The sequence below is a fragment of the Chaetodon auriga genome, chromosome 6, assembly GCF_051107435.1.
Source record: "Chaetodon auriga isolate fChaAug3 chromosome 6, fChaAug3.hap1, whole genome shotgun sequence".
In the NCBI taxonomy this organism is placed as follows: domain Eukaryota; kingdom Metazoa; phylum Chordata; class Actinopteri; order Chaetodontiformes; family Chaetodontidae; genus Chaetodon; species Chaetodon auriga.
Window position 1 is genome coordinate 5026351 of NC_135079.1, and position 11053 is coordinate 5037403.

Consider the following 11053-nt stretch of genomic DNA (forward strand, 5'->3'; position numbering starts at 1 on the left):
TGACAGCTTTCTCCTCTGTGTCCCCTCCAAATCTCCGTCTCGTCTTCCCGTTGTTCTTCTTTCTCTGTGCAGCTTAAGAAGGGCCAAGTATTCAGTGGAGGGATGACTGCTTTGTTCCTGTACGCTGCTCCTTTATATTACACTAATTACATTTTTAATGGTTGGATTCCCGCCATGTGCCAGTTGTTACTTAGCTAGTTGAAAATCGATCCTTGTAGAAAAGGCTTCCTAAAATGAGGACTTTAAAGTTTATTCTGGGACATGGAAACAGCAGCCTGACCCAAACGAATGACGAAAGTAATGCAAGGTCCATCTTACTTGCTTCAGAAGTTGTCACCCACATTTGGTGGTGTATTTCAGTGAATGACAACATCAGTCATACTTTCACAGCAAGCATTCAGATCAAATCACTGGATGCACATTATTGAAGGCACTTGCTGTACTTTTTTGCTTAGAAAACAAAAGGAACTTTGGATTTAATCAGCTATTGTTTGAAATATTAAGAAAACAACATGTCAAATCTGACACAAACATGCTGTTCCTGTATCAGATGTTTAGATATGTCTGGGACTGAAAGGAAATTATACCTTTAAAAAATGCAAATATTCCCATTATTTATTTATTTTCTGTTGCATTCAGTTTACAGAACATTTGCACTTGTGTTTCTTTTACAAAGCTTTTACCAGAAGTCTCTTTATTTCTCGAGCCTGTTACCAAAACCAAGACATTACCAGGGCCATTAAACACAGCACTGCTAAAGTGAATATTGACATATGTTCTATGCACATTGCATAATATCTCCCAGAGTTGTCTTGGAAAATATGAGGAATTTAATCTGACTGACTGCACCTCCATCAGGCTTCTCTGTATTTGGTTTCCTGGTATGACAGCTGGCCAGGGATGGCGCAAAGGCATCGGGCCAAAGGAGGCAGGAAACTGGAGGCAGCGCAGGAAGGATCCGCTCCTGGAAAACAACTGCTATTTCAGATATCAGGTACCAACACAGACGGCATCTCAGGGGACGTCATCTAAAGGAGGGGAAATCCTATGTTATTTCTGCACAAATAAGTGCTCGACACTGTTGATTTTACAGGTGATGAGGGGCTTTTACCTGGTGATGATCATAACTTTACTCCTTATTCCGTCTTTTGTGTGTTTAGTTGGTGCTACACTTAGATGAGTGAGTAAGGAAAAGGTGGGAAATTGTAGTGTTTATTTGTTATTACAGCTCATTTCACCCTCTTTCTTTTAATCAAGCTGGAAAGTGTCACCCCGAGCCTTGCAGTTCACTCTCCTGTTGGTCTTTTATTGAAGTCTTCCTCTTTAATCACTTCAGTCACACTAAACCACACTCTCTCTCATGCACACACACACACCTTTGGTGACTGCCGATCCTTTCTATGAGGGGTCTGTGCTAATGACAGCGTGTGACTGCACACACTGACACCATCGACTGCTTGGCTCTTCAGTCTAACCTCACAAACATAAACACACACAGTCATCTCTTCCTCTTTCATGTCGTCTCTCTGGTTCAAACTCTGCTCGCCTCTCTGGGCTTGAATGTTGCTGCCTTGCAGAAATTACACCCCTCCAACGCCACAGTCACCCAGCAGTTCACAAGGGCTGCTGGTATTTGGGGCCCCAGGCCAAAACCTTTCATCTGGGGCTTTGGGAAGAGCACCGGTCTGCTCTCTTCAAACACACTGGGAGATAATGGCTTAGAGACACACAGGGAGGGGAAACGGCTGTCACAGTAGCTGAGAGTGAGGGCTGCAGCCGGTAACACACACTGAGGGGAGGTCTCAGGGTTTTAAGAGCTCTTGATGACTAATCTTATTGCCTGTTAAATTTCTATTAAGTTTAATTACATTTGGGGGAAGATTTGAATCGTAACTTTGAATTGAGCTAAATGCTAATATCAGCAGGCTAACAGGCTCACAATATGAGTGTTTGCATCCTTCAAAGTAACCAGACTGACAATGCTAAACTCGCTGATATTTAGCAGGTAGAATGTTTGCCATGTTCACCATAACATGTTAGCATGTTAACATTTGCTAATTAGCACTAATGGTAATGTACATCTGAGGCTGACTGTCGTTAGCGTTGCAGGTATTTGGTCTTAAACAGAACTACTTTGAAAAAATGTCAATGTTGCACATGAGATCACCAAAGTTATTACAATTCCTCTCAATGGGAAAATAATCTAGAAAATTCTATGCCAGTCCAGCCAGTAGATGTTGAGATATTTCACTGGATAAGTGAAAACTTTGACCCGCTGCTTGTGCTAGTTGTCTCAGGATCATCAGAGGGATTTTGATAGTTGTGGAGACATTTCACTGAAAACCACAAATATCAACCTCATGCACTGAAGAATAAGTCAGGTGATCACCAAAGTCAGTAGGATGCATCTTCTTGGAACCAAAAATCACCCTCTTGGTAATCCATAGCTGTTGAAATATTTTGGAAATATTTAGTCTGGACTCAACTGGTGGGCCGGTTGATCAACACTGCCATCCTAGAGTGACGCTAGCTGTTTGGCTGAAAAGGAAATCCCATTCAAGGAAGTAAGCCCTTTTTGGACCCTTCGTAAATATTTACTTTCAAAACACATATTTTAGATGGCAATGAAGACAGTTCAAGGAAGTGATGAGTGATGGCGAGAGGAGAAGTGAGTGAGCGTGAAAAGGTTTACCAAAACAAAGCTGTAATTCATGGTGTTTAGCACCAGTGACGATGAGTGAAGATGCAAATATTCAAAAACTTCACCCAAACCCTAACCAGTGATTTAATCACGTAAATTTGACCTCTTTTGTGATAAATCTGAAAGAAATGGTCTCATTTTATGACTCTGTCCAATATTGTGAGTGCCACACAAACAATCATCTGAATTTCTACACCAACACAATCAAATTCCTTTGCAAGAGGAGCTACAGCTTCTTTGGAAAGGAAAGAAAGGAAGGAGGGAGGAGGTGGAGCGCGACAGGATACTGAGGGTTAACTGGCATGAGGAGTTCGGCTTTGGGCAAACCACAACTGATGAGATGTTGGTGTTGATCCTGGATCTGGGATTTCTGCCATTAGATGATAATCGTCTTTTAGCCGTGACTGTAACATTATTGTAACTTGACTGTTTGCGAGGTCACATAAACTCAGAATGAAGTTCACATACCTTTTAAAGTCAGAGAGTTGTTCAGCTCTGTTGAAGGGTTGTGCTCCTTCAGTTCTTTGTAGTTTTTAGCAATGCTAACTTTCCATCCGACGCCATCATCGGGTCAAAATGTTCATTTATCCAATACCTATTTACCAATTTATGGGCAATTACCTGCAAGACAGATTTTGTGCTTAAAGCTAATTTGCAAGTGTTAGCATGCTAACTTGCTAAACTAATAGAATAAGCCCTGTGAACATTAAACATCAGCATGTTAGCATGGTCAGTAGGAGCATGTTGCAAAGCTATTGTTAGCATGAAGCACAATGCACCGCTCTGCCTAAGTATAGCCTCACAGAGCCACTAGCATGGCTTTAACGTTACACTGTAATTAGCAATCTGTGTAATGCAAGAATGAAGAGTATGATGGCAGAAATATGTGAATGTGGTGAATAAACAAATTGTATGATCAGTATGAATGCTAACCATCCTTGATGACTGACCGCAACACTGATTTAAAATGAAACTAAGAACATCCTGGATGTCTTCCAGGGGCTTGGGGCAGCTTTTTCCTCAACATCCCCAAATCCACCATCGCACCCCCCTCGTGCTATGTCGGCTGGGTCTCAGTCAAGTCCCTAAAAAAACATCAGTGGCTGCAGAGGTCTGACCACAGAGGAAAGTATCGCGTGCAGGACTCAGAAAGGCTTGTGGTTTGGGGGACTCTGTGTGCTGTGGCTCTTCTGGGGGATGCCAGTGTCGTGCAAGGCAAAAATATCTAGCGCAGCCTCAGGATTCAGTGTACCAGTGTCAGGAGGGCAGCCTCCATCTGCACCGTGATACCCAGACTTCACTCAGATATTCAGGCGGCGGCGCAGCAGCACATTCTCTCAGGCCCCAGCGGAGACCTGGAATTGCTTTTGTTTTCCACCACGGCTGCTATTATTTCAGCTAATGACTGAAATATGAGCTCATTTGGCCATATTTGCTGTGTTATTTGAGGCCATGGCAAAACAGGGGCATGGAATATGCTCTGTCAGCCTCAACATACCACGAATACAGAAGTTGGCAGCCTGTGACAATGCTGCTATTTAAGAAGAAACAAGCCTGAGCAGCTATTACACTTGACCCTTGCTATTGTTTTGCAGAAAACCTGCCATAAATCTGTTCTTTGTTGAAATCCTTAGAAGTGCAGTTTTTCTTAGTTACAGTTTCTCTATCACATGCAAAAGATAAAAGACATTTTAGATTAAGTTTCTATCCACAGTTTACAATGACAAACAAGTGTTTTTCTGATGATATCCCTCATGTATATTTTAAACCTGCAGGGTCAGAGTCAGGTCATTCCGGGTTGCATCATCCAGAGAAAATGCAGTAAAATACACCTGCATTGTTAACTGTTAATGAGAACTTTCCTCAGCTGTTAAATGGACTTTAACTGGTAAAATGACCAGGGGGTTATTGTTTATGTAAAAGAATGCTTACCTGAAGCTACAGGCAGCATGTTTGAGCTTTATATTTGAACTTTGCATCACCAGTATGCTGCACAGATGTGGCCGTTGTTATCTTGGTTTTATGATTGAAAAGAAGTTGAGAAAAAGCTTATCGGCTTGGTTTGACCACATCTTTAGAGAGATGAGACGAGGTCAAGAAAGGGGTCAACTGGGCTGACCTGACCCCCATTCATTTTAAACAACGATGGAGAATTCGGGTTGCATCTGTGTGCAAGATGGCGAGATGTGGTCTGAGTGTCTGTACAGATTTATTAGCATCGCTGCTATCATAGTGTGCATAGTGTATATGCGGGAATATTCTTTAATTAAATGTCAATATTCAAATAAAACTCACATAAAATATGAGTTAAATACAGAGGGCAGTGTTATGTCGCCACATATATTGACTATAGTAATATTACTGCAGTATAGCTAAATAAGTGTTGGTATTATGTGGTGGAAGAAGCATTCAGTTCCTTTATGTAAGTTAAAGTACTAATACAACAGTGGTTGGTCCTGCATTCAAAAACCTACTCAAGTAAAAGCACAGTATTGTCAGTGAGATGCATTTAAAGTATCAGGAGTAAAGGTACTCATTCTGCAGTGAAATGTCCCCTGTGACCGATAGATTTTGAAAGTGCAGACAGCATTTTACTGCTGTGGCTGGTTGAGGTGGAGCTAGTTTCAGCTAATTCATATAATAGTCCTGTGGTTCCCAACCTGGGGGTCGGGGCCCCTCCAAGGGATCAGAAGATGAATCTGAGAGGTCGTGAGATGATTAATGGGAGAGGAAAGAAGAAACGCTAAAGTTCTGCTGCACAAATGTTCATTTTTTTCTTTGGATAATGTGACCTCTTTTGGCTCTTATTAAATGAAACCATCTGAGAAGCTTAGAGAGGAGATCACTCTCAAAAACATCTGAAATGTGACGGGGGGCCCAGATAGAAGCCGTTTTTGTATGAGAGTACAAGCCAAAAATATTAGAAACTACAAGTATTTTATGCTTTATTATATGTTTGTTTCTATAAAAACTGTATCTGAAAAGTTACCAGTAACTGCAAATCAAGTCAGATAATTATAGCTAAGTATAAAATACTTAAACTGTAAGTTTGAACTTTGTATTTTTTGACATTGAGTACCTTTACTTTTAATACGTTAAGTACATTTTCCTAGTTATACTTAGGTGCTTTTTCTTGAATAACAGTGCAGGGCTTCTACTTGTAACACAGTATTTGTACTCTTAGTACTCTTACTTAAGTGTCTGAATACTTCCTCCCTGTCAGTATGAATAGTATTAATACTGGTGTTATACTTAGTATTGATTCATCTGTTGTGCGGGCTCGTGCATGGCAGGCTCGTGTGCGATGAGGTCACCGCTCGAGCCTTCAAAGAGGATGCCTCGTCGCGTGACGTCACGGCGCGTGAGTGTCAGGACGGTCCGGTTAGCGGAGAGACAGCAGAGGATGAGGAGGGGATGAGCTGAAGACACGCTGGGCGGACAACTGCGTATCTGTGAGTGACTTTTTACGACTTTAGACGCTTTTTCCTCCGTAAAAGCGGAGATTGGTCGCTTGTTTTATGTGTCAAGCCGGCTGCGACGGTGTTTGAGCCGGTGAACAGAGAGCTAAGGTTAATACTTTAACTTTATAAGGCAGCACAAGCGCTTTAGGGAGACACTGAATAAACACCATCATTATTATAATCATAGCTTTAGTGAAAAATGTAGGGGTGAAATACTTCAAGGTGGAGAGAAGTGGAGGAGAAAACTGCGAAGAAAAGAAATGAGTAAAAGAAATTAAACGTGCATCATTGTTCAATGAGATGTGAGAAAAGTTTGTTCTGTGTCTACAGAAGTACTTAATCGATCATCTGTAACCTATAATGTTTATAGACTGGGCTGTGAAAGGATTGTTTTTATTTACCATGGAGGAATGTGGACTGTGAACAGACTAAATAAATAAATAAATGCGTTAAAATGCCTTTCCCCCTTGCTATTCGCATTTTTCAGGATAAACCAAGATTATTTATTAAAAAAGCTTTTTTTTAATTGTGAAATTACAATATAACCAAGTCGCGTCCCCCTTGAGACACATTTGAGTTATTGTAGTTATTTTAGGAAGATTATTCATTTTGTTCTATTTTCAGTCGCTGTGACAAATTAAAATTTTGAGCTTTAATTTGATTGTGGCTTTTCTCCACACAATGCGTCTCCAGTCTGTGATTTCACAGCGTCCTCCTCCTGGTATTTATGGCAGCTGAATAGATAAAGAGCGCAGTATTTATTGTAACCATTGGTTCAGCAGAGGACAGCATCATGCTCGGTCTACTGCGCCCCCTACTGGCCACCTGCTTTTACCTGCTGCTGCTGCCCGGCGGCCAGGGCAGGATCCCCGCGTACAGCAACGGCTTTCACTACCAGGACATCAGCAACGGAAACGGAAACGGAGAGAGTAAGTGTGCGTGCGTGTGTGTGCGTGTGTGTTTGCTGCATGTGTGAGGCAGATCAAACACGCGCTTCATTTGTGTACATCACAACACCTGCATGTGAGGAGAAGACAGTTATACTTTATGTCAACCGGGTTATGAAAACAAACCCTGCCAGTGATTGATGTGGTCTGCGTTGCAATAGACTTCATCCTGTGTGCGTGCGTGTGTGTATTTACGGAACACTTTTTCAAGAACTCGATATATCCGTGTTTATGTTGCCCTCAACGTAAAGTGTCAGTTCCTCCAAGCAGATTCAAGTGTTTTGTATACTTTGTAGTTCACCAGTTGCGTGGAGGTGCGGTGGAGGAAGTGTTCAGAACCAGTACTTAAGTAAAAGTAGTCATACCACACTCTAAATATATGCTGTCCTGCATTGATGATGTTACTTAAGTAAAGGTATGTGAGCATAATCAGGCAGATTAATGCAGAGAGATGCCCAAATGATGACCATATACTGGATTATATATAATTAGATTCACATTCATGTATCAATGTAAAAGCAGCTTTTTACTGTCAACTACATGACAACTTTTTTGTTTGTTTTTTGTTTTTAAGTAATCCCATCATACCAAACATGGAGAACAAGGTGATGCATGTCACATGTCTGGTGCTTGTGCTTCTTTTCTAGTCTATTTCAATGGGGTTCGTCTCCACGTGGAATCCCCACAGCCTGCAGTGTCAGCCACCAGGGGGAGCACTGTCACCCTTCCCTGTCACTACCACTATGAGCCTGAACTGACAGCTCCACGCAGGACCCGGGTCAAATGGTCCTGGTTGCCTGCCAACACCATGACTGCACCTGTTTCCCCTATAGCCTCCTTTAGGGAAACCGAGGTTATGGTCGCGATGGGCAACCGTCACCGCAGCTATGGCAGCTTCCGGGGCCGCGTTCGTCTGCGACGCTCTGCACCAGGGGACATGTCTCTGGTAATCAATGAGCTGCAGCTCAATGACACGGGCAGATACCGCTGTGAGGTGATTGATGGCCTGGAGGACGAGAGTGTGACGGTGGACCTGGAGCTGCGAGGTGAGGGATGAGTGTGTGAGTGAGTGAGTGTGGATGCTTATTAATCATCTTGTGGGGACATAGATCTGTTTACACTGTCACATTGTGGGCACTCACCTTCCTCATGGGGACAAAAGTCCCAATAATGTAATTCAGTGTGCAGGAGAATCCAGAGATATCAACTGAAAAGTCTTGTGATGATGTTGCAAAATGTTTTTTGACTTGAATCTTGTACTTTCATGTTGACACGCAAGGGTTGGCTGGTTCATGACGGACCTGATAAAACAGCTTCCTCCTGGAGTGCATACAGTATAAAGCGCGTGATGCAGTAAGCGGATGGCTGGATTAATCCACAATAATGGATTACAAATGATGCTCCATAACTATAAAGTTTCCAATGGTTCCTATAAATTTCCCCTTAAACCACATTTTTTTAAAAAAGACATCTGTGAAATTCTTGACAGGACACCTCAAACTGCAACATATGAGTTTTTACATCATGGAGGAACTTCAAAAGGCTTGAAGATTTGATATCACACAGACCAGTTTAAAGTTGCTTTTTTATTGTTTTTAGATGCAAGATGCATCCTTAAATGAATCTCAGATTGGTTGAGACCCTTTGTAAACGAGGCAGGCTCTCTAACCATCAGGTCGCCTGCCTGTGTTTTGCTGTGTTCAACCATAAAAACATAGAACAAACTGTTATAATACACTCATCTGCCCTTCGTAGGCGTGGTGTTCCCCTATTACGCTCAGGAGGGACGCTACCATTTTAACTTCTTTGGGGCCCAACAAGCATGCCAGGATCAGGACGCCACTCTGGCCACATTTGAGCAGCTCTTCACAGCGTGGGAGGAGGGGCTAGACTGGTGTAACGCCGGCTGGTTGGCTGATGGAACAGTGCAGTATCCAATCACTGTTCCACGTGACGGCTGTGGGGGCGTAGACTTAGCTCCTGGTTTGCGCAGCTACGGACAACGGCATCGCCTCCTCCACCACTATGACGCTTTCTGCTTCTCTGCCGCTGTCAAGGGTCAGTATGAGTGTGTGTGTGAATGTTTCAAGCCTGAATATATCTCTGGATGACTCTTCACTCATGATCCTGTCCTGCTTTAGGGGTTGTGTACTTCTTAAAGCACCAAACCAAGCTCAACTTCACAGAAGCTGTCCAGGCTTGTGCCAGTAATGGAGGTCAGATTGCCAAAGTGGGCCAACTGTACGCCGCCTGGAGGCTGATGGGATTGGACCGCTGTGATGCCGGCTGGTTGGCTGATGGCAGTGTCCGTTATCCTATCACAAAGGCTCGGGAAAACTGTGGCCCACCAGAACCAGGGGTCCGTAGTTTTGGGTTCCCGCCTCTTTACCTGAAATATGGCGTCTACTGTTATCGGTAGAAGCTTCGGCTCAACACAAGTCAAAAACAACATTCTAACAGCGAACAGGTTCAAAGCTCTGCATGAGAGGTTAGCGTTAGCTGTAGCCTGGAAGCAAATTAGCAGTTAGCCAGTTTGTTCCTTTCTGAGCTATTTTGATGCCATCTGATGGCTACTGGCTCTCCATCTCCATAAGACTGCAACTGATGTCTCAGCATACTTTACTTCCTCTCAACAACTGCTAAACTACGTACATCCCTCATGAGATGATGCCACTTGTACTTCGACAAAATGTCTACACTATATGGCCAGATGTATATGAACACTACACCCAACAACTCATTCCAAATTGATGCCCCATGGGCATTAATGTGCTGCTATAACAGCCTCCACTTGTCTGCGGAGGCTTTCTACAAGGTTTTAGAACTTGTCTGCAGAAATCTGCTCATATTCAGTCACAACAGCGGTAGTTAAGACAGCTACAGATGTTGGGCGATTAGGTCCGGTTCATCTTTGGTATTCCAGATTATCCTCAAGGTGTTGGATGGGGTTGAGGTCAGGGTCAATGACGTTCTTCCACACACAAACTGTGAGAACCATTTCGTTATGGACCTCAGTTTGTACATGGGGGCACTGTCATGTTGAAATAGGACAGTTCCTTTCCCAAACTGGTACCATAAAGTTGGAAGCACAACATTGTCTTAAATATGTGGCATTAAGGTTAGATCTAAGGAGCGACAAAAAACACATAAAAGTATATTAGCAGGGGTGTCCACATACCGTTGGCCATATAGTGTATAATATAAATAGAGAACATCTTCCCATTTTCTTGGATCAAGTTATTTTTGCAGCAAGTTTTCCTCACAGATCAAATTTAGCTTCAAATTCTTTGCAACTGTTTTGAAATTTGGCTGCGCAGCTTTGATTTTGATCGATCACCAGCAGTGACTTTAATTTCAAACTCAGGGAAGGTGTTCAGACTCTGAAAAACCTTCATGTTCAAATGAATTCACTGCACCCGAACTTTACCTCAATCCTTCATATAACCTGTATTTATTCAACGAAACGTTTACATTGTCTTTGTCTCTCCAGAACATTACAATCAAACAACAACAAACATGTAATATTTGCTTCATACATCCGCAGACTTGTGGAAGTGCCTTGCTAAAGGGCACCTTGTTGGTTGAGTCCTTATCAGATCTTTCCAGTTACTTTCTCCACAGACTCTTTCTGTCTTTCTAACACTGTGAAATATACTGTAATCTCTGTTCGTCTTCTGTGTATCCCATTTTATAAAGTATAATGCATCTCTTCCTGATTTTTCTGGGTGATTAAGGGTGGCGTTCTCTGATGGAGAAAGCAGAAGTTATGAGTGAGTATCTGTATTGTTGTAATATTTAAACTACCTTTTTTACATCCATCGTGGAAGAAGAAACAGTGTTTTATTACGTACATGTACCTTTTTTTGTTTTTTATTCTATATGTCTATGCATTTGTACAATTTTCTACGAATAAATAAAAACGCTAAAGACATTTTCATATGAGG

The 11053-nt window shown here is 42.3% G+C and overlaps 1 protein-coding gene across 1 annotated transcript; it reads left to right on the forward strand.

The window, feature by feature from the left end:
- Positions 1–6087: 6087 nt before the first annotated feature.
- hapln3 (hyaluronan and proteoglycan link protein 3) lies at positions 6088–9528 on the forward strand. The gene is made up of 5 exons (XM_076733571.1): positions 6088–6153; positions 6945–7091; positions 7757–8155; positions 8865–9167; positions 9251–9528. Exons 2-5 carry the CDS (start codon positions 6956–6958, stop codon positions 9526–9528), a joined length of 1116 nt encoding a protein of 371 aa, XP_076589686.1. The 5' UTR covers positions 6088–6153; positions 6945–6955.
- Positions 9529–11053: the final 1525 nt, after the last annotated feature.